The sequence below is a fragment of the Sturnira hondurensis genome, unplaced genomic scaffold (genome assembly GCF_014824575.4).
Source record: "Sturnira hondurensis isolate 20B ecotype Veracruz unplaced genomic scaffold, ASM1482457v3 Scaffold0004136, whole genome shotgun sequence".
Classification (NCBI taxonomy): domain Eukaryota; kingdom Metazoa; phylum Chordata; class Mammalia; order Chiroptera; family Phyllostomidae; genus Sturnira; species Sturnira hondurensis.
The window spans coordinates 34,930,093-34,954,662 of NW_028076767.1; the positions used below are offsets into that span (position 1 = coordinate 34,930,093).

Sequence of the window (24,570 nt, forward strand, 5' to 3'; positions counted from 1 at the left end):
AAATACATAGTTTTATCAAAGATTCAAGAATGCTTTGATATAATAGTAAAAGTTCATTTAAAGAATTGCTAGAATGGCATATTTACCTTGCATTACCTAGTTCTACTGTGTGTTTTTGTACAAAATGTTTTCCTTTCCACCTATAGCTAAAACAGAACATTCACTAAGAAGCAGCAAACAATTTCTACTTTGGGGATCTATCTTAGCTTCTGGAAACTTAGGCCTTCAGTTTTCTTCTTTTGGGGGGGGTGCTTTTTTTTTAGCTTCACTGAGGTATAATCAATAAACAAAAATCCTTCCTTCCATTTCATCTCCTGATTATGAGTCATTGTGTGTGCCCACATGTGCACACGCACCCCCCTCACAGGTATGAGCGGTGATTCCAGGCTTGCACAAACATTTTGCTCTCTCTCCTGGCTTTGCTCATACCTCAGATGTGCTCTGTACAACACACTTCCACTACCTTCTCACAGTGACCTAGCACCTAAACCCTAGCCAGGCAGATTTGGACTTAGCCTTAACTCCAAAAGCTTACATTGTCTCATATCCTTAAAGAGAATAGATAGAACTCTCCTTCATTTTACATATCAACAAACCAAATTTCCAGAAAGGTTTAACAACATGCTAATAGAGCAAATTGGAAACAGACTTAGACTAGAAGTCTATTAACTGAATTGTCTAAAATATGAATTATTAACTCCAGAATGTATTGACATGTCTTAATTACATACATTGATATGTGTACATATACACACATATTTATACACATATATAGTATATGTATTTTATATATGTCCTACCAGAAATGTAGCTTTCAAAATCAGTTTATTAATTTATTTCAAAATTCATACTAGACAAACACATAATCACACTAAAGATAGAGTTGATTCACTTGACAAGTCTACCATTACTGGAAACATAAAACCTGTTGGCTTACTCAGTATTTGGCAAAGACTTCAAAGACAGACAAACTGTACGCTATCATGTATTTGTGATGACAAGGAAAGATTCATTTTGGATCATGGATGAAAGTGAGATTAAAACTTTAGTTCTATAGTTGGAAATTTGGCTACAAATCACACAAACTTAATATTTTAGAGCCTAGCCTATAAAATGATACAAAAATTAAACAGATGACTAACCACTTCTAAGTAGTTAATAGAGGGACAAGTGCCTTGACCACGTAGGCAGGAACCCACACTCTCCTAGTTATTTCTCAGAAACAAAGCCAACATTTGATGCCTAGTCTGACTAAATGGCACCTGTCATTTAGAGCAGCTTGAATGGTAGCATGGCAACGGAAAGAGTAGGAATCAGTTCTAAAAATGCCAAATCAACCATTTTTATGAAGGAACTAACATTTCATTAAGAACCTGCCAGTGCCATAGCTTACTTCATCTGACCCTCACAGAACACTCACGTGAGGTGTGTACCCCTGTGTTATTTTCCAGGTGAAGAAACGGAGACGAGAAAATTGTATTGTTTTCATGATCCCGTGACTGCCAAATGGTAAAACTGAGATACAAACCCACATTTTCTTATCCCCAAAACCCTTATGCTTTGCCCTACTACTTCAAAAGTAAAGTCATCACAAAAGCACATTTTCTAAGTTTTCTTTGATGGAAACCATTGAGAATTCTACTAAAAAGTATTTTAAGAAACAGCGAACATGTAATATGTTCAAGATGAAAGTGATCTTTAAGTACAGACTCTGTCCCTCTTTACCAATGTGTCTTTGGCCTGTCCTATATCATATCAAGCACATCACAAGGCACCCCTAGCACACATTAAATACAATTTATTTATAACTACATTCTTTGAATAACTTAAATAACTGCCCAACAGATAACCTTAAATAGCTTTAAATAACTGCCCAACAAACAGATTTTATATGTATTTATATAAAACATTGATTTATATTTTGAAGTATTTTAAAAAGTACTAAGTCTACCTAAAAATTTAAGGCCCTATATTTTTCAATAGGTCCACTAAAATTCAGCGCTCCCAGGCATAAGTCTTCATTAATTTGGGGGGGGTGGCCCCAGGAAAAGAAAGGCAAGGTGCCTCACCTGAATTACTCAGTTGATGCCAGGACAAGAGACCCTGTGATCTAATTTTCTTTTATTTCACCATGATACAGCTCAATATGCATAGAATTACACACAGTGCTTTGTGCACAAGGCACCTTTGGGGGTCCATGGCCCAGTAGTCTCTCCTATGAAGTTCAGACTCCGAGTGGAATTTAAGTCGGATGTTAAATGACATTTAGATTTGAAAGGAATGTAGGGAAGGCAATATTAGTCATGGTATTAGTATTTTATAAAATAAATAATCCATAATACACAGTCATAGGATGATGGGACATCATGAGCCATCAGCTATGCCATGGGTGGAGTGGCTCTGGAGACTGAATGCATGTGCACACGTGTGTGCATCTGTGTATGTGTCCAACTATAACTGCAAGTTGTTAAATTTCAGTACAGGGAAAGGACTGAAGGTTTTATCTCATCAGATCTCTTCATAAATTCAGATGATGACATTCAAAGACATGAGGTAATTAACCCTTTTATTCAGCTTGATCATGGAAGACTTGAAACTAAAGTACATATATCCTGACTACTGGTACACAGGTTATTGTTTTGTTTTTAACTATTTTCATGTTGCTGCTGCAAGAAATTCCTGTAGATAAAAACATGATAATTAAGATAGTAACCTAACCATATTCCTCTGAAACAAATAAATTCCTTCCTTACATATTCATTTTGAAGACCAATACAAGGAGTATTCTGAAAGTCATTAATAAGTAGTGAGAAGCCGGGTTAACCAGTTCGAATCCTGATACTGCAATCTTTCTTCAGTCCATGGTTTTAACTTTGATCATTGCTCAAAACTTTAAGCTTCTTGCTTTTTTCGTAATACCTCAAGTATTTCAGTAATGGTTCATGTGTAGGACTGTGTTTTAACTTCTTTGTGTTTTACCAATAATGGCACATGACTTTACATGCATGTTTCAACACATCTGTCCTACAAGAGGAAGCTACTTGAAACTCCAGGCCACTCTTAACAAAAGAAAAGATGGCAGATAAAAATTCAGGAAATTTTAAACACAGTTTTTAATTAGTTCATGTAATTTTGCTCACAATTGTAACCATGTTCAACAATAACATTTATCCTTCAGGGTATCACTAGCAGATACAGACAGGGTAAAGTATCACTTTTTTTTAATCTTTTTTTTCTATCAATGCTCTACCCCATTTGTGCAGATCTAATTAACCTGAAATTCACTTTTAGTCTTCATTATCTAACTTTTCTTTTCTCACTAAGTAAGAAATTAAAGTTTTTTAATTTTTCAAGTTTCAGTAAAGATCAAAGTGTCTTTAATCTTTTATAACCAAACCCTAACTTCCTAATACAATTGTTTTTTATCTTTTTTGGTAAAATCTTAGGCAGCAAGACACAATGATAATTTAAACTTCCTTCCAATGATTTCAAAGTGGCCCATTCCTGAATTTCAACCAGTGCTCTCTGGGCACACTTTGTCCCATGGCTCATAACTCACCGTCAAACAAAATGAGTGCAGTGACCAGTTGGCAGCATCTCCAGTTAAGGAAAGAGCATGACTCTTTGCTTCAATACTTTCCAAGAATTAACGTTTTACTCTTACTGCTGTTGACTTCGAATGTCATGATGCCATAATGCCAAACATTTTCATTCATTATTTTCATGTTCAAAACAACTCTATAAGGTAGATACTGTTCATGATATTTTATGTGTGAACAAACTAAAACTCAAAGAGACTATGTCGTTTGCTTGAAGTCTCAGAATTACTAAGCGACAGAGTTGGGATTCGAGTCTAGGTGTTTCTATTTCAAAGGTTATACCTTCTGACTGTACCATACTTCTAGAACTATGGTTTGTCTAAGATTGAGGTAGAAGGGACTGAACAAAAGAATGACGGAGTAGATTGTGTAGGCAGGTATTTATTTGGGACCTAAAAATAACATGCTGCCATTAATAACATAAATGATAGAACATATGAGTGTTTATATGCAGGGTGACAAATGCCCTCAGTGACAGGTTGAAACAGTGTGCAGCTTGTGACCACAAACCTTCAAAACTTCAACATTTATACTTGGATAACTTGTTCATCCACACACGCCCATGTTGTTAAACATTGAAAATGAGAAGGATATAAAGCTCATCAAAGAAGGATAAAAATTTTGCTTCAATTTTACTCTGAATTTAAATGGACATATTGCATTGAGATCATACATTTCAGGATTAACTAGCTATTCCTTGAGCCCATACTTATAAAACAGCTGTCGGAGAGGTAGGCAAACATTCATGCCCCAGATTGCCTGCCAGCATGGTTGTGACTCAGCAGAGAAGTAGATGTGAGCAGACAACTTTAATTGCCTGGCTAATTTTGTATGTGTCTGGTTGGAGTTCTTTAATGATTAAGAGCAATAATGGTTTTTCAGGTAGTTATGCTGAGCCTGTCATAGATAAATTGCCACCATTATTAAGGTAATAATTATTAAGTAAACATTTTCTTTTTATAAGCACATTTTGCTTACTCTTAAAAGGCCCTAGTAAATTGGTTTTTGATACCAGTGGCTCCATTATTGAGACACTACTTCCTGGAATGTTTTAAATATTTCATATGAAATTAGAATGAGAGAGATTTTATCCACTGTATCTAAAATAATGTTTCATTCTGAATTCATCCCCTTTTACCACTCCTTTCCAAACATGCTCTGCCTTCTTAGAAAAGGCCCTCGTATCTGTAGTCTTAACACAAACCTCTTTTTTATCATCTCCCCATCATCATTCATTTAATCAAGTCCACTGACACTCCATGAACTCAGACATTCTCCTTCCTACTTATTTTTTATCTGTGGCCACAGGTTCCTTATAGAAAAAAAATATGAGCATGTGAACCCCACCTACTTGAAGTCATATTGTGGTTCCTAATCATAACTCCTTTAAAACATTTACAATGTCCCCAACATGGTGCCTGCCTAATCTCCACCCGACCTGATGTCACTCCATGTTACATCATACTAGACTTCAAACAATTCCTTGAATCGGCAGTGCCTTGCCTTACTTTTGAAACTTTGTCCCTGTTTTTTCTGTTATCTTGAATAATCTTCCCTGCCTCTTCCTTCAGGTTTCAGCACAATTTTCTCCCTCCATTAAGCCTTTACTAACAATTAGGTACTGCTATTGAGTGCTTCTAAAGTTTTCAATATTTCTGCTCCCACAAACCCCATCACCTTTCAATGTAATCCTCTCACTTACCATGCTACCTGACTTATAGTAGATGCTAACTAATCAATTGTTAAGTGAGTGACATTTAGGTGCTAGGCTGAAAAATTTGGGTATCACTGGGCAGCAGAATGGTGAGATCTGAAAACCATATCATAATTGTAAAGCTAAATGTAACTGAAAATTTCGGTCAGAACTAAGGGGAAAAAAGATATATATCCCTAAATATATGAAGGGATCTCAGTTGGAAGAAGTATTACACTTTTTTTGATATCAATTAGATGGATATATCAAGATAAGCAACTGAAAAATTCAAGAAGAATATTTCAACTAGATATAAGGCAGAATTTTCTAACAATTAGACCTGACCTCTCATAACCATAATTTATCAAAAAGAGCTAACCTCCTCATCAGGAAATGATCAAGGGGAATCTGACTAACCAGCAGTTGGGATTTCTGGGGAAAGTAATTCTGCATAAATTTGAAACCAAAACAGAACTAATGCTACGGCTTTTACCAATTTCATTGCATGCTTTCTTTCAGTGTCAAAAATGATCTTTTCCAAAAAAAAATTAATGAAAAAGCACTTTTAGTGGAAAGTAGGGTGATTAATGACCATTCTTTTTTGTTCAATAGGTAATTAATTACATTTGTGCCAAGTTCAAATGGTAAGGTTCAGTTTCAGGAAAAAACTGGATGCCACAGGACTGAATTAAGGGCCATCTGTAGTAGAGCATAAGAAACTTGTGAATTTAAGCCAGTACCTAACTGCACTCTACTTAACGGTATTTTCCATCTCTTGGCTGCTAGAAGGCATTTCTGATAAATGTCCATGTCCAGAAAGAATAAAATGAACTAGATCTGAAAACTTAGAAATGTATTTTGTAAAATAAAGAAGTGATGAGGGCATTCTAAGTAGGAAAACATTTCTGTTCAAAGATTTAAGGTGGAAATGATTAGAGAAGTAGCCAGACTGGTAAGAGATGCAGGGTCAGGCCTGGCAATAAAGTCGAGTTGGAGAGTTTGTCTTGACCCAGACGGTCAAGACTCTTGGATATCAGACCACAGAATCCAAATGTTAATCCATAAAAAGCAGAAAGAGAACATAGGTAGTGAAATACAAGGGTGCAAATTGGAAAAGATAAGGCAGGAATATATAGAATAGGTCTCAAATATAACACAAATTACAGATATCTTTATCACAATAGTTGAAGCCATCGACAACTTATTCAGCCCTTTATAATTCAGACATGCTGCTAGTTGTCATGATGTTACTGACCACTGCCACTACCACTCACCGAAGGAAGCTCCTTGTTATTTGCTTGGCTGTAGGAGAAGATAAAGATGATTGAGGACAGCTCCAGTTGGTGGAGCTGGTTGTTTTGGTTTTGGTTTTTTACTATAGATCTCCATGAAATAGGTCCACAAGTTATGGAAGAAGAAGGTGACAATTTCAATGTACAGATATTTGATACGATCCTATAAGCACATTTTTTTTCATATATGCTTTGTGTTACCAAATGTTTGGAGTGCAATTTGTGTAAATATTACTGTATATATCATTTTATTTGGAGTGCTTAAAGCAGTCTAGATCAGAAAGAATATTGAGGAACCATGTTCGAAGCCAATATAATTTTGTATTTCAGTTCTTTGAAATATTATTTTGGTGTTCTTAGTCTTAGTCATTTTTTCCTTTCATCAAAACAGTCAACTGAAATTATAAATAAAAAATAAAATTCAAATATTCTACTTTCAGAAAAGGGATCTTACCCATTATTATATAATAATTACATTATTAATTAAAACATGAATCTAATGACATATACAAACAATATTTTAATTGTTTTTATTTTTGTTTTGCCTTGTTTAACTTCAGTTTTCATATGCTCCTTAAAATGTGAAATGGAGTAGAAAGTCATATTCTATGGCTTCTCAATTTATTTTATGTCAAAGATTTAAGTATATTTCAAGTAAGAAAGATATTTTCTCATTAGGAGTTTGATGCTAAATAAAGCCTTTCACGTTTTACACTGAAGTGACGTATAGGCCTATAACACTACAAACAATAAGGCCAACTTCAAATTCAAGCTGTTGCACAGAAAAATGTAATATTAAAAGAGGGGAAATCACAATGGAAAGTAGCTGGTGTCATGTCTGGAAAAAGTGCCAAGAAGAACGTCAAACTAAGTTAGAAATAAGAAGATGGAGCTGATGCCTGCAATGAGCTCACATTTATGTAAACACCAGCAGTATGCCCATAATGACAGCTATGTTAGTAAGTGCCCAGGCAACAGAAATACATAGAATTCAATCTTATCTCAATTAAGAAAAGAATAAAGCAACTGGAATGTTGTAATGTGATGCTATACTTGCAAATAATTCACTGGGGCTGAAATAATTTGCTTTTATGGTTTCCTTGTGTAAAAATAGGGGAAAGAAGAGATAAGGTACCAGGTTCACTCTAAAATTATTTTTCTTATAGCTATTAAGTTCCACTTATGTTGAAATCTTACACACAAGCCAAATGGATTTTTGGGTGAAGTATGTAATTTGAAATGTTTTTAATAAGTCATGAACTTTAATTTTCGGTATTGACTATAAGTTACTAACTATTCCCTAATAGTTTATTACAAAGAAAAACAAAGTTTAAGAATATTAGTGGGTAAAGTGTTTATTTCACAACCCACAGGAAATGAATTAAAACCTAGCCCCAGTTTATCTGTCTCCATACATCAGTCAACTGAGAAGAAGGGTAAATGGCCATTCGTGGGATGGATACTGCTGCTTCTATGATGGTATTGAATTAAACTCTTGAACTCCTATATTCTCATAAGAAAGCAGCCACATTGATTACATATTTAGTTTTCTACTATCACCATTTTACTAACTTTTAAAAATCATATTCAAATAATTTAAAGAGAGCAAAAGAATAACATTTTTCACTAGACAAATACACTCAGGCTTTGGGACGTATGTCTCAATATCATCATTCTGCAAAAGTGTCTATTTATACATAGTCATCCATTGCCTGTGGTGCTAATTCAGAGCATGACTCCACTAAAACAGTGAAACAACCAACTTTTGTCCTCTACTAAAATGTATCCTGTCTGAGATCATTCCAAGAACTTTTTTCATCATGGTATATGCTGCAAAAGCCATTTTTAATTACTCTTATAAATATTTAATGTAAGAGCTCCTGTGGATTCAATGGGCTACCATTTGTAGGTACCTGTGGAATGTGAGGGCAAAGATAAACCTTCTGAAATAGTCAGGTTAGTTTTACTTGGTCTCTATTCCCCTTCCAGAGCAAGGGCTCCTCTTAGTCCCTCTCCCAACCTCCAGAGCCCCATTCGGCACTTCTGCTACCCAGAGTAGGTGTAACTAAAGCCTGATACACATGGAAAGGCCTGATGACACTATGTTTGTTTGTTGTTTGTTTGTTTGCTCTTTTGACTCATGTCAAAATTTAATAATTCTATAATTCTTTCCTTTGGGACACTACATGGTGACAGAAAATCATTGATAATTGGTTGGAGCAAATGAGTTAATGGATCCAGTGATTTGTTGCTGCTACTGGAGTAAAGCCTTCTACCTGCAGTGGTCAATGAAAGTTTTATAGGGAAAGGGGGATTTTATCTTAGCCTAGAAGGATAAGAAGAACTATAGGCCCTAGCTGGTGTAGCTCAGTGGATTGAGTGTGGGGTTGTGAACCAAAGGGACGCTGGTTTGATTCCCAGTCGGGGCACATGCCTAGGTTGCGGCCAGGTCCCCAGTTGGAGGCATGTGAGAGGCAACCACACATTGATGTTTCCCTCACTCTCTTTCTCCTTCCCTTCCCATCTCTGGAAAAATAAATTTTAAAAAATTAAAGAAGAAAGAACTATAGTGGAAGGGAAGATGACAGACATCTCATTATATGTACAAATCAGTCATATTGGCCAACTGGAATCCAAATGTAAACTTTTAGCCTTCCAACTAATATTTTAATTCAAGACAATAATTATATATATATAGTCTGCCTAGAAGGTATCCAACTATGTAATATGAACAATAGAGACATTACTGAAGAAGATCCAAGATATAAGAAACATTGTACACAGAACAGTGATACCTCAGCCCCCTTCAAAGTCGGCATCATGGGACCTCACACAGCTCTCCCAATCACTATCAGCTGCCTCACCAGATTTTCCTGAATCTCACTGAAGATCTGAAATCTCTTCCCTTTCAAAGTTGATTTTAGTTAGGGGAACAGCCAGAAGTCGCAAGGTGCTAAGTAAAAGGGCTGAGTCACCTGGGTGATTTAATGTTTCAAAAAAACACTCTGCATGAGTGTTTAGCATACTGATGCATGAGCGGGCACATTGTCATGATAAAGCCGCCAATCATCTGTTGCCCATAGCTGTGGCCTTCAGAATCATCCAAATAGTTTCTGAAGAGGGATGTTCAAGCTTAATGTAAAATTTGACGAAGATTAATTAGTCCACTTGTTCAGTCATTTTGAATGTAATGGCTACACAGTACACATGCTCACTCAATGACATCTACCACCCCCACTGACTAGTACAGTGAAGTTGTCATTGTTCACACATGCGCATTCCAGTCCACTCTCCTTGCCTGTCAGGTTAAATTGTCACCATGCAAACTGTTCTTGTTATATTAACAATGGCTGGTCTTTTTCCAGATGGAATGTGTGTGTGTGTGTGTGTACACACATATACACATATGTATACACACACATGCACATGTATATATATATATATATATATATATACACACACACACATATATATACATACACATACAAAGAGACAAATAACCGGGTCTAAGAATGAAATAATGAGTAAGATTTATTTTTCTGTTTATCTAATTTTTTGCTTATATAATAAAAAACCTAGTATTAAATAATTCTAAAGTCATTTTTATTGCATAGATTATCAAAGAAAAGAAAAAGGTATAGAATGGTCACTCCAAAATAACATCATTTACATTGGATTAGAAAGAAGTGCATTCTGGTATGACATCAAACAGAACTTCATGTGGCCAAGTTACAATGATGAACTTGGTTATAATTACTTCCATGAGGAAGATAGAAATAAAATAGCAAGAACATGACATTGCTTATTTGTAGAAAGAAAAATGTTATTAATATAGTGGGAAAAACATTGACCTTGGGTAGACAACCTATGTTTAATTTTTAGACATACCAAAAACTGGTTTCTTAGACCCTGAGCAGCTCACCTATCACTCTCTTTCTGTAAAATGAAGGTAATAACATTCACCTCACAGCATTTTTGAGGGTGTGTATTATAGGTGAAGTAGGTTTGCAAACTATAAAACTATCAAAGATAAGATACATTACTGTTAACCCTTTTAAATTTACCTTTGAGCTTATATTATTTTTAAATTGTTTTATTTGTAGCTTAAAGGTATTTTTGTCTTGTATGTCCTTAATATATTCCAAAATATATTTTAGTAGGTTCCTTATACTGACACTCTCTATATAAATAGTACACCTGGTGTTGGCCTTGACTCCAACTAAGCCCTTCACTGATGTAGTAAAGCAGGAATTCTGGGCTATTCATCAAGTAAAATGACCTGTGGCAGGACTTGAGATGAACCATTTTAGCTCAATCATTCATGACATTTTTCTTCACTGAAATGTTGTGGTGAGTGGGTCTCAGGCATTGTTTCTTGAGAGTCTTTAATCATTGGGCCAGGTAGGCAATGTTCAGGATCCATGAAGGGAGAGTAGATCATCTCTGGAGCACTTTGAACAGCAAATGGAGTCTAGGTCTGTCCTGCTTCATCTGAAGTCCCTGCACATCTGGGGAAAAGCTGCCTGCCATAAGAATGTGTCTATGGCAAATGAGCAAGGTTCCTGCATTCAGCTTTAGAACCCTCAGCCAAAAACAAATGAGGGAGGAGAAAAGAAATAATAAGGCAGTGATGTTGACCATCATCTAAAACAATTATTTTTCTTTGCTCTATTTCTTTCCTTGAATTAAATCTCAACTGTAGCACAATTATCAATCATTTGTGTGATGAAGGTTCCATAGACTGAGTGACTTAAAGCAAGAAACAGGAAGGATGTGGAGATGATGATGAACTATTATTATTCACATGAGCTCTTCATGAGAAGACCTCACGTGCCTTATTATAGTTCACTGAAAGCAAGGACAGATAAATTATAGGGTACAAATCAAAGGTCATAAGCAAACCAATTATGAAAAGTCAATCGTCCCTAGTCAATCAACTATGATATAATTAAGGCTGCCAAAGCCTCTCACCTAACCCAGAGTGGGACAAGAAAAAATCCACCACCAGTAGTAAACATCACCTTGTTAGCATACATCACCTTGCTCCATCCCAGCAGCAGACTCTGGGGTTACCGTGATCTGTGCTCCATGGAACTGGACGCCAAAACTCAGAAACGACAGTCGTGCCACATTCACCTGTTCTGAGGCTAGGGCTTTTAGTTCCACACAAAGCCACCTCCCACTGTTCCAGTCTTGGAAAAGCAGTTTGGAAGTTACTATATGATTTTGAAATAAAGCAATAGTGTCCTGGACTGAGCAGCCAATAAAAATATAGCAAGATAGATTCATCCTGTATAATAGAATCAGCAGGAGCCATTGATAGATACAGAGGGCAAGAGAGAAAGAAGGGAGTCAGAGATAATTCCAAGGTCATGTGGTTCAATGATTAGAAGAATGGGGATAGCATTAACAGAAATGCTGAGGTCAGGAGTTAAAATGTTGATTTCAAACTGGATGACATATATCAGTTGGACATTGACTTTCAGGTGGTAGAGAAGAAACTTAGTTTCTGTACCTGATTATCATACTTAGGATATTCATGAATTATGAAAACGGGCATAGAAAACCCAGGCAAATGAGAAAATACCCTTAAAGCAATTACTACTTAATGAATGTAACTTATTTTTGAAATACATTTCTGATATAAAAAATAATTTAATAAATCTCACTACTTGAATCTGTGTCAGTCATTTCAATGTTTTTATAGGCTTTTCAAGTCTTGTGATTAAATTTTGATCCATTGGTCTTAAATTCAAAGGCTTAAAATTTTAAATTATTATTAGTAGTATTATTCCATTTATAACCTGAATTCTAGATACTTTCTTAGGTCCTGGACTTCTTGTAAGTCAGATCACTTAATAGAGGTAGATTGATAACCTGTCATATTTTTACACATAGTTGGGTATTTGAATTACATATGCATGTGTATGTGTGTTTAGGAATATATATGTATATGTTTTCTAATAGTCCGTTTTTTATCAGAAGGGATTAAAAGCACAAAGTAATGTTGCATCATTGAAACAAATTATTCTAAAATTAAATTCCAAAATAACTTCTTGTTTTTCTATTTTGTGCACTCTGGTCTATTTTTATGAGCAGGCCAATATGTATTATGTGTCAGTAGATACGCATAAAGAGTATGATTCGGAAAATGTTCTCCACAGTGATTGAAAATTGCTCTCAATGAAAAATAGAAAGATTACACACTTCCTAGATTTTCTTAGCTTGCACAGCACACTTTCCTTAGCACTATTGCCAAGGTTGAACTGCAGTCACACTCCAACCAGCCTGTCAATGTCTCTCCCCTGATGATGCAGACTTTGGCAACTTGTTTCACAGCTCTGTTAAGCACTATCATTGTCACTATATCAAATTACCCTAAGTGATACAAAGTCATTGAGTTAAATTGAAAGATAATCTTGTATTCATAGCACAGTGGAGACATAGATATAGGCTAACAATTTCCAACATTGTTGGGTGCCCCGGAACATTGGGGAAGATCTGAAGGGGGCGGAGTGTGAGGAAGAAAGTGACAGCAAACAAACTGGGAAGGAGGAGATCACTCTGAGGTCACTAATCTTGGCAGCGGGGCCATGCACTCCAGGACATTCCTCTCCCTCCACCTCAGGCATTTCTGAGCTCCAGGTAGATTACGTCTCTAAATTGTCTGGGACAACGTGGTACATCTGGTCAGGGAACCTACGTATCAGAAGATATAGTAACAGTAATAACTACATCAAAGGGAAGAATTTCAGGTAGTATGAACACTGATTTAGAGATATATTTTTCAGCATCTTAAAATCTCACCACTTTGCTGCCCCCATCCAATATATATATATTTGGATTCTTTTTGCTAAACTTTTGTTATGTTTAACTTTATTTTTTTAATTATTTTTAATTGTTGTTCAAATACAGTTGTCTCCATTTTCCCCCCACCACTTCTCCCACCCCAGCCACCACCACCTCCCACCTCTGATCCCACCACCATCTTGGTTTTGTCCATGTTTTTTTCTTTCTTTGTAGTTCTGCCTGTTTAACTTGAAAGGGTTGAATGGAGCCTACACCCTCCACACAGACCGCAGGGCCCATCACAATGTCCTACATAGAACCTGGGTACTCCACATCACCTGCTGAGACCCCAGGGGCACTTTAGTTTAAGTCCTTGGTAAATTATGCTACTGAGTGTGCATGAAATTGTTGGAACATTGTCAGATAACTATTTGGTCAAGTCGTGACTAGAAAAGGATGGGAGAAAGGGTAGAAAATCCTAACACTTTCAGGCTTGCTCCTGAGCAGTTCTAAAACAAAGAATTATGGAGATAACTCTTCTCCATTAATTATATCGCTTGGCTAGATTTTTTTGTTGTTGTTATTGTTAGAGGTCACCAAGTATCACTAATATACTGTTTTTCTTGAATGTGACTACATACTAGAAACACTTAGAAAAACCTGTTAGAAACTTTCTTAATCTTAAATTTTGAGAATGTGGCCTTAACCTCCCCAGGACAGCTGACAATGATGTGGTCCATGTGCATTATTACACAGACCCAAACATGCACATCCATTTCTTCAGTGAAGACAGAATAGCCTTCTTTCTAATGAATATATTTTATATTTAGGAAATATGGTAGTGTTGGGAAGAAACATGCATTTCAGAATCACATGGATCTAGCTTTCTCACTTAGTGGACCTTAGGAGGGTGAGCCACCTTCCAAGGATAATACAGGCAGGAAGCAGCCCACTGAGACCCACACCCAGGCCTGAGCAACTTTACTTCTGCTCCTAGGTACTACCTGCCTGCCTCCCCTAAAAAATATTTACCACTTATCAAGCATCTAATCTTTGCACTGTGCTTTATAGTATTATAATCTAATCCCCCCAACATGTTCTGCAGTAGACAATTCTGTACTAAATTATGTTTTGTTTTTTCAATACAAGCTGTTGGTTTTGCTATTGATTTACCCATGTTAAAGTAAAACTATGTCTCAGGTAGGTGTCTCCATGAGGGTAGCAATAGTGGCTCACCTATTTCATCCCCTAAAGGATCCAGCACTGTGTATGCCTTAATCAGAGGAGGTGCTCAGAAAGGTTGATGGATTGCCATTAGATTTAAGGACATATTTCAACTTTTTTAAATGTAATAACATGGGCATCTGATATCTACTCCACTAGATATTCCCTCTGCCAGTTTGAATAGATATACCTACTCTCTTACTTTAAAATAAATAGTAAAATTTTAGCTCTGATCCCAATCCTTAAAAGCTTGGATAAAAAGATCGAAATGCATCATACAGATGCTTTATGTCAGACTAGTGCACTTGATAAAAGATTGCTTTCATGTCTTGGCCGGAATTAATCTTACCATTGTCTGAGAACTTGCAATTTCTATTATTACAATTGCACCCTGGTTCATTCAGACATATTTTTCTCTGCTACCTGCACCATATATTCCTGGAGGATTTAGAGTAAGAACTAGATTAGTATTTATTGAATTGAATTGAATCCAATAAACTGAACTGAATGTACCAACCAATAAATAGCATCAAGAGTTGAGGATGGACTGAATTGAAATAGCAAAATAAGATCGTGGGTCAGATTAATCAGGGAAAACTTTTGACACATAAGTGAGTCTCATGTGACATTTTAAATAAGAGAAATTGGTGGAAAACATGGAGACAGATTTACACAAATGAGCAAGTCTAGACAGTCTTAAGAACTGGCAAAGAACCAAACAAAGGAGCCAAAGAACGAAAGCTTATCCAGAATGTAGCATGGAGGGGGTGTATGGAAGTAAGTGGGAACAAATGGAGTGGAATCAAATGTGAGCAATTAATATGAGCATTTGATAGATATCCCCAAAGGATTTTATACTCAATACTCAACCTTCTTTCTTTGCACATACTATCAGAATATGTATTTCACTTTTGGTCAAATGCAAACTTGCCACCAACATCTTTAATGCTTGCAATATTATTTTGATAACTTTATAGACATCAATGTCTATAAATGCTTATTTAAAAACTCTAAAAGGCTCATATTTCATAGAAATGATATTTGTAAACATACTCACTTGAACAAATACCACAGTATTAGATACATAAAAACTTCTTAATTGTGTATTCTTATCTTGATAAATTAGGAAGTATGGTACATTTTTTCTCTTATCAAAAAACAAAACCCATCTCTAGGGGACACTGCTGGACACTGCCTAATGCAGTCAAGACTGGAAAAGAGCTGAGCCATCTAACAATAAGAAATGCAGGCTTTAGGAGAACTCAGCTTTTCTTAGCATATATGACACAGGGCAATTGCATGTCTTCAGTATCACTCGATTGCAGGCACTATGGCATTGTCTCACAGCTCAATATTCTATTTGAGAAAGGAGGAAACCAAGCCCATCGAGGTTAGGTACACACCTACTGTATTGGCACTAGTAACTGGCAAAGCAGGCATTCAAACCCTGGACTTACTCCAAAGTCAGCGCTCTGCAACAACACTGCCTTGGTAAGTTATTTTCATGTGTCATATCCACCGCAAGTAGAAAAAGAGAGACCAAGAAAAGTGAAGTGAATTGATTCCACCACTGTTCTGTCATGTTAGACTAAACTATTTCTAATTAAAATAAAAATAAAGGTGAAAAGTATATGATGTTATTCAAAATGAGCAAAAGTAGTAATCTTGCTGAAATAAAGTAGAATTCTCTCATAGTTCTATAATTGGCCATTTCACTTTCTTCCGTTTATCTGAGGAGTAGATTAGTTCCTTATACCAATAGTATAACAAATTTTGGCATTACGAAGAACTAGAACCTAATCTTTGGCTCATGATTATTCCAATTGATTGGGCTATTTGGCTGAACAGATTAAATAGTTATGGGGAAATTAATCAATTAATAACATACTACATGAATCTGAAAGCCACATGCATCACTTGTCTTTACATTGTTCGGCATGGTTTGGCATTAAATAACTTGAAGAAATAAATGCTGAGGAAAAAAATCAGGTTTTTCTGAAATTCCTTAGAAATCGATACCATTTGACTCTTGAATGGTCTTCAAATACTGATATTTCTTTGTGTTATACCCTCATTAATACTAAGAAGGCAAAATAAATGCCAAACAATCAACAAGGATTGTGATTCAGAATGAATTACAACCACACTCCCAGAGAAGATGAAAAAACCTAAAATGAAACAAAACTGTCTCGATTTTGGATCCATTACAGCTTTTACTTCAATACATTTGATTGGCGTTTCCCAAGGGTATCAGGCACCTCCAGGTCTGGCCTGAAGATATCTTACCCATGCTTCAGAATCCAACTCCTCGGTGTGATTTCTAGAGCTTGCACTCAAGGTGCGCATTGCCTTTGACCACAAATCATCCATTTTGTTACACTGGGGGTCTTCATGAAAAGCAATATAGTGTGTGCCCATGAATGCCTTCATACTGGGAAGGGGTTTCCACTTTACCTTTGTTGCCCCTGAAAAACTTCCCATCATCAGAATTTCCTGGAGCCTCTCTGTTTGGAACAACTCAGTCTGAGCCCAGCACTATTCTCTAGCTATCATCTGATGCCTCGGGATTATAGATGTAGAGTCTTCAAAGCCTCATTAGTTAACCCAGTGCCAGAGTTCTAAACTGCCAGCTTCGTGTAGAAAGTCCTACGCTACATCCAGAGTTGACTGCAGATTCTCTTTCAGTCTGTGGAGCTGACTAGCACTATCCACTGGAAAGTCCACTTCTTCCTATAGACTAGACTTACTATCAAGGTTGAAGGGAGCTAGTGAGATATTTAATTCCTATGGCTCACAGTAACTAATTTTAGGATCCTGATCCATGTAAGAAAAGGCTTTTCTTTTTATTCCTCGCTTCTAAGATTTTTTGGAGCTAAAACAATCAAAGAGAAAGTCAATCTCTCCAAATTTGGACTGTGATAGAAAGTTCAATAAATATTGTCCCCAGCCATTTTACATTTGTATTTCTGGTTCCAATTTTTCTGTGTACAACAAGATTTTAAGTGATGCCCAAGCTCCTGAGTACGTACCCAAATTTCACTAAGCTCCAGACCTTTTTTTGTTCACTCATGTTTGACAGGCATCAGGTCCATTAAATGTAATTGTAACCATATTGTCTCTGCTTAACTGTAAGTGGAAAAGAACAGATGCCACAAACCTGAACACTCAGAAGGCCTGGTCTAGGCTGGCTACTTCCTGGAAGATTGAGTCCAGCTCTGGGTTCCAAAGGTTGACAGACCAGGAGAATTTGGATACAGTTCATTACAACCTAATAGGGGCCTGGGAATATTCATCCAGAAAAGCAAATGATAAAGACTACTATTATGTATTTTAAAAGTGAGTAAATAAATCTTTATTGAAGAGAGTAGTTACCTTAGAATAAAGTATGACATTACTCAAGTTTAGTGTAAGAAACTGTGTTTTCTAACACCTGAAATTATTGTATCTGGAATTGAAAAGTAGGGGTAACAATGAATTCTTGTCTGACACATATAAAATCAAGTGAGTTTCTGGGACTTGGGTTGATTTATATATCTTTCATGAAGATGTGTGGCTAGATTAGGTATTTTCCGAAGTTCTCCAATTCTAGATTTCTAATACTGGTAATCAAATATATAGTTTCTCATAAGTCTACTTAAATTCAAGCATGTTAAGTAAATCTAGAAATGTGATGAAATAAATTACAGAAAATGGCACTGCCACTTTTTCTAAATAGAGAAGATTTATGTATAGTCATCCCTTTAAATAAAAAAAATATAAAAACCAAACTAGTTAACTGTAGATTATCTGAGAGTTAAAGCAAAGAGCCTACATTACCAGAACAGACAATGAAGTTCTACTGTATAGTCTCAGAGAGTTTATCATAAATAGGCCCTTAACAGAAGATGAACAGAAAATACAGGAAAATAAAGCAGTGTTCTGCAAGATCATTCACACTGTTAACCCCAGAAAACATTTTTAAAAAGATGAAAATTTCCTTTCGTGCTTCTCCACCCCTCACATCTCCAGTTCCCAGTATCTTTTTACTGCCTTTGGCTGTTCAGAGTCATTCCTGGGAGCAAACACATAGTTCTTCCCCTTGTCCACCCTAAACACACACCCTTTGCTATTAAATTTTTGTAGGTATGATGTCTTCAACTGAAAAATGTTGGTTCTGTTTTCCATTATTCTGAGTTGAACTGCTTAATCTATGGCAGAGGGTGGGAGATCTTTAACAGGTTCCATAGCTGTTTCTGTAGTGCTTCTATTGCTGAGAATTCTAGGTCACCGGTCAGAGAGGGATTGGTGGGGCATTTTGTTGCCCCTGGAATCTGACCAGTCAGGTGCCTGCCTCATCTGTGTGTTTAGACAAACATAGGTGAACTAGCAAACACATAATCTAGGTTTACATGTAGATATATTTTTCTGTTCTATTTCTCCTCTATCAAATGTAAACAGAATACATATGTATTTATAAATTTAAAATTAGAGCATCATTTCAAATATTGTTTCATAACTGACTACTTCTGCAAACTCTTGAAAAGGCTAAAAGATTAGCTATGTCTAATTTTTGTTAAATCATTTAACAAAGATTGCAATACACAAATCTAATCAAATGAACTCAAAGTCTTTGTTAATTTTGTCTCTATGTGGGAAATTTAATTGTCTTTGCTTCATGAATTGACAGTAGTGAAAGGTTTTTTTAGGGATTTTAAAGAACACTAATGATAGGTAATTTCAAGAACACTCACTTGTTTCCTGGGCAATTTCAATAAATTTAAGAGTTTTATTTAGTTTGTCAAGATTTAAAGCTGCAAACAATTTTTATTTCTAAAAGAACACATTGCTTTGAGAGCTAGAAGAAACAATTGCTTCAAAAAAGCCATTTAACACTTAATGAAGTTTGTTGTCATTTATCTTGTTTTGTTTGATAGAGAGTGTTCAGATCATATTTGGAACATTAACAATTGGTGGGTAGGGCAGAAATATTCAGTACAGAGGAAATTATGAAGAATCTACCCTACTTTTTATTTCTTAAATCTCAAATATCATGTGCAAACTTTGTATTCCAGAACACATAAGCTAGTGACACCTAAGATTTGTTGCACTTTGAAGTTTTTAAAGAGTGCTTACATTAATTCTTTCAATAATGACAACAATCCTGTGAAGTAGAAAGGATGGGCTTCATATCCCTATTTTATAGATGTGAAAATCAAGCTTGGAGATATTGTTCCTTATTTAAGAACACACGGCTAATAAAGACCAGTATCCAGGGTTGGGTGGGTTTCGTACAGTATTCTTTTGTTGACATTTGCTTGTTTGTTGGGGCCTTAGATTTATTTGCTCAGTAAGCATAGTTCCAGATCATTTTTACTTAAAAAAAAAACTGTATAAGCATTTAGATTTTTTTGCTGCAACAACCCATCACTAGTCAAAAAATCCCTGGTTGCCCTACACATTGCTATACACAGTCAAAAGCTAATCAGTCTCTTGTAATCTCACCTAATTTCTACAAAGAGGATGACGATACAGAGAGATAACACCACTAAAGCCACACAGTTCTCTGTGAGATGCTATCTGCATCTGAGTTCTCTCCAAAGGTGCTCATTTAGAAGAAAAGAAAATGACAGTCAATAAGGGAAATAGTGCAATGCCATCTAGCGATTAGGAGGTCTGATTAGAATGTGTCCAGAGAAAATCTAAATTTTATTCACAGGGATATGAAAATATAATTCCTAATCTACTAAGCTAAATGGTCTAGAAAAAGGACTTATTTAACATGTGGGTTTACTTGTCAATAGCACCTGGATGTTTGCTTACATCTACAAGGCCTTCACTATGAAATGCAAACTGAAACTCCCAGGGCCAGAATCATGCCATTAGAAATGCATGGGCTCTAGAAGCAACTCTCTGTGTAATCTGTAACTTCTCCTGGAAAAAACTTCTGCAAAAATCACTTCCCTGCTCTGATACTCACTTTCCTCATCTGTAAATGGCAAATATTTGGCATTCAAGAAGCAGTAGTTACTATTTTGGGAGCTCAAATGAGAGTCACAGAGGTTACATGGCTCTCTCTGCTTTGCTCACACAGTGACAAGGCCTGCAGAATCCGGGAAGCTGCTCTCTAGTAGTCAGAGGACACCTAGAAACCAAGTCGGCCAGTCCTTTTCAAAGCTGGCATACGGAGGTGAGCTCTAGGACGTATGGGAAAGTCTGCCACTATGAGCAGAGGCATTGAAGAAAAATTGCTCCCAAATCACCTTCTATCTGAGATTCATTCGTATGTTTACTTACTTGTATTTATTTGTAAACTGTGAGTACATACCATTTGCATGTCTTATTCATCCAAATATAAGTTAACATTTTAAGGGAGATAGTATATTTGAAAATGATTTTTAAATGCTATAGTGCTTTAAAGATAGAGGATCAAATTATAAGTCTTTATTTTCAGCAGGAATAAATTTGCCTATTTGTTTTGTATCACCTGAACACCTTCTTATATTTTGGCTTAATGATGAAAATTCTATTAGAATTTCACTTTTTTTCTTCTGTATGTTTCTCTAATAAGTAAGAAATCTGAAAAAGTCAGACAATTTTGCCCTGATATTCTCATAATGAATCATTTACTACAACCTATACTTAGACTCATGTTTCCATTATTCAAACTTTCTTCCATCCTTATTGTTTATACCCAGAAAAATCCAACACCAAGTCCTGCCTGGTTACAAATTAATGCCATGACCTTTGCTGTCACCCTTTATTTGTATCTAGAAACAGCACTTAAATGTGAGATTAAAATCGGCTCCATTCAGTAAGTAAATAATTGCATATTGCAGATCATAGTCCTTTATCAGGAATAAGAATCAGGTTTACTTTTTATGGGAAATGGAAAATAAAACCTCAAGAAATGGATGCAATCCTTCAGAATGGCTCTCAAATGGACAGTGATGAAAATTGATCTGGTTACTTGACAATTGAATTATTCAGAGATGACATCAGCAGCAAAGTATAGCCAACGCTGGCTCACTGCCCACACCATGACAACCTTTCATAAATTTAAAAAAATCCTATTCTGTAAAGATACAAGCATCTCAAGAGCTGTAATTCGAGCTTGAAACCCAATTAAACAACTTCCCACCAGCCTCATTAGTAAGCACTGAACTTAATTCTTTACAAACACCTGAACACATGCCAGCGAATACTCACAAAACATTTCATGGCATATCATCACCAACGTGTCATTCTAGAGGAAAAGCAGGCTATGAGCTGAGACGGTGCCTATAATATTTATTTCCAGTTTTATTTATAATCCATTGTGTGGACTAACTTGTTAGACTAACTAAATTGTATTGCTAACTGAAACCCAGAATTGAAATCTTTTGTCAGTGGCATGCTCTTTGACGTTCTTCTAACAATTCTATTGTGTTCCATCAGGGCGAATCACAACACGCGCCTTTACCTGGGGGGTTATGTTCATTGAGAATCACCAGTGATGCAGGTGTAGGTCTTCTCTTCCTGATCTGTGAACAACAAAGGACCAGCTAAGGTCAGCGAGTCCAACAATGCTCCAGGTCACCCTATAACTTGCAAAGCTCTTTCATCTTCAACTGTTCCCAACACACAAAAGCAGTATCTGCAGAGCACATGGTAGGTGCTCACTAATTTTATTTGGAAATGTAGGAAATTAGACAGTACAACTGTCATATATGAGCATCACCGGTGCTGACCAAAAAGCTACATTTCCACAGAAGAGAATTAGTTGGATATAATCAAATGCTACCATTGAAAATTAATATGCATTGAAGGTACAGGGATGACTTGCTAATTTTATGTCTCTCCTGGAGCCTTATAATATTGATAACATTTTTAAGACCCATTACCCTTATTTCTAAACAAGAGAAATCTAGAAAACTCAAATTTCTAGCAGGTTAAATTTAACAGCACGTGTTTTTTATTTTAATTAATAGTAAAAACTTTTCTCATTTTCAGTATAATATTTAGAATAAATCAACAAAGAATAAAAGACAGAAAACTGTACTTGAGCAACAATTAAAATAAAAAATTAAAAAGAATAAATATGGATCTTATGAGAATATAAAATTCATTTAAAAGTAATAGGTTTGGGGTGTTTTTTTTCTTAATTTGAGAGTTATAGAAACATGTTATAATCAGAATCTCTAATGTGTCCTTGATTCCTTAAATATACAAGTAAATTCCTAAAATACATGTCAGTTGGATAGCAGACAAAATTTACCAATGATATGTTGCCCAAGATAGAACCAATGACTCATTCAACACAGATACATGTTCAAGGTTGTATTTATTTGGCTCCAATGTAGGTGAACCTACTTCAGATTATCAAAACATCCTAGAAAGTTATAAGCATCAGATTTAAGAATTTTTTTTAAATTTTGTATGTATTGTTTGAAAAAAGATTCAGGAAAAATTTAGGTTTTAAGAAATTAGTGAATTAGTTTGATGACCCTGTACATTTCTTTGCTTTTGCCTCTCCATTGCTACAATATTAATACAAATGACATTTTAAGTGGTTCCATTGCATCAGGAATCTAAGTAAATCTGAATATGAAAAGTAATACAAATGCAAACCAATCACACATGAGAGAGACTGAGAAAGAGAGAAATACAGACATGTAAGACATATTATGCATGACAAAGGAATCAAAGAAACATTAAATACACTTTTTAATATCTGAATAAAATGTGTTTTGAATTATACATATACATATAAATCCTATCTATCATACATTACATGTGCTATAATTCATTCCTCTTCTGTGTAAACAATGAAAAACATTTAAATAAAATATTAAGTCTATAAGCTGAAATAATTCCAAGATTTAATGCTTTCATTGTTAACTGAGTCTTTTTATTTGATAAATAATGAAATAAAATGTCATTAATTTTTAGAGTTTTTAAAGTTTCTTTAAATGTTGAACCAGTTATTTTAATAAGCAAAAGCAAACATACTTTTGGATCGAAATCTGATCACTGGTGTAATCATTTTTCCCTGTCAGGTGCTACTTTTGTATCACATGAAATGCTGCATTTAAACCCAGAGTCTCCCAGTGCAACTCAAGTACGGGTGCACATGGAAACCAATTTATTTCTCACTCACATATTCTGAAAAGCCATGAGAACCTTTCAATTAATCACAAGAATGTATGTCCGAGTTAGGTTATATAACCGGGCCCCACCCAAATCTGCTTACCTGCTCTGCCGCCTCGGGTGCTATCTGACTCTGGAATAAAGGCACAGCAAACTGTATCTTTTTTGGACTGTTGGGCTCCATGGTAATGGCGAGAAGTAGTCAGAGACTTGAAGGGCTCAGAAAGACCAACCCCAAGTGGTGTCTCGGATGTGTTTCCTCAGGCGCACTCTACCCAGCCACACAGAGGGCTTAAATAGCTGTAATCCAGAGTGAGCAAGTGAAGATGTCCGTGGTCTGAGTAACTCCCTCTTCAACATCCACAGTGATGTCTGGTTTGACTGCTTCCTCACCAATCCCTCAGATCTTCTCAGCACAATACAGAAAAGAATAATAAACTAATTGTGTGCCTCTTCACCAATACACATGCCAAACATTCACTCAGCAGCTAATTGAAAATGCAATGCTAGCCTTGAAGGACCTGTGCCCTGGGATTTGCAAGAAAGGCTCTATCCACTGTGCATTACTAGCTGGCTGTTCAAAAGTGCAATGTAAGCTCCCTCTGAGTAGGGCAAGGATGGGCCATTCATTATTGATGAACACAAAGCAGGAAGTTTTCAGAGTTGGGGGCAGGGTTTGAGTATGCAATCATTTCATTTTTCTTGCAGCAACTTATAATTCAGACACCCTTGCTATTTTATATTCAGCCACCAAATAGATGAATGGCTGCAGAGGGGAAGCCACAGCCAATAACATGGTATACCTGGTTAGGTGAGACTGATCATAGCTGGCTGAGCGAGCATTTGGGGTGTAGTGAGGACAGCATTG

At 36.0% G+C, this 24,570-nt stretch overlaps 1 protein-coding gene across 1 annotated transcript in view; it reads right to left on the bottom strand.

The window, feature by feature from the left end:
• PPP1R1C (protein phosphatase 1 regulatory inhibitor subunit 1C) overlaps positions 1 to 24,267 on the bottom strand; it is a 131,911-nt gene extending 107,644 nt beyond the window's left edge. The window contains exons 1-2 of the mRNA XM_037044341.1: positions 23,806 to 24,267; positions 22,036 to 22,096 (exon numbers count right to left, since the gene is read on the bottom strand). Of these exons, the coding sequence (XP_036900236.1) occupies positions 22,036 to 22,096; positions 23,806 to 23,886 (142 nt within the window). The 5' untranslated portion in view covers positions 23,887 to 24,267. The remainder of the gene's footprint in view (positions 1 to 22,035; positions 22,097 to 23,805) is intronic.
• Between the last annotated feature and the right edge of the window lie 303 nt (positions 24,268 to 24,570).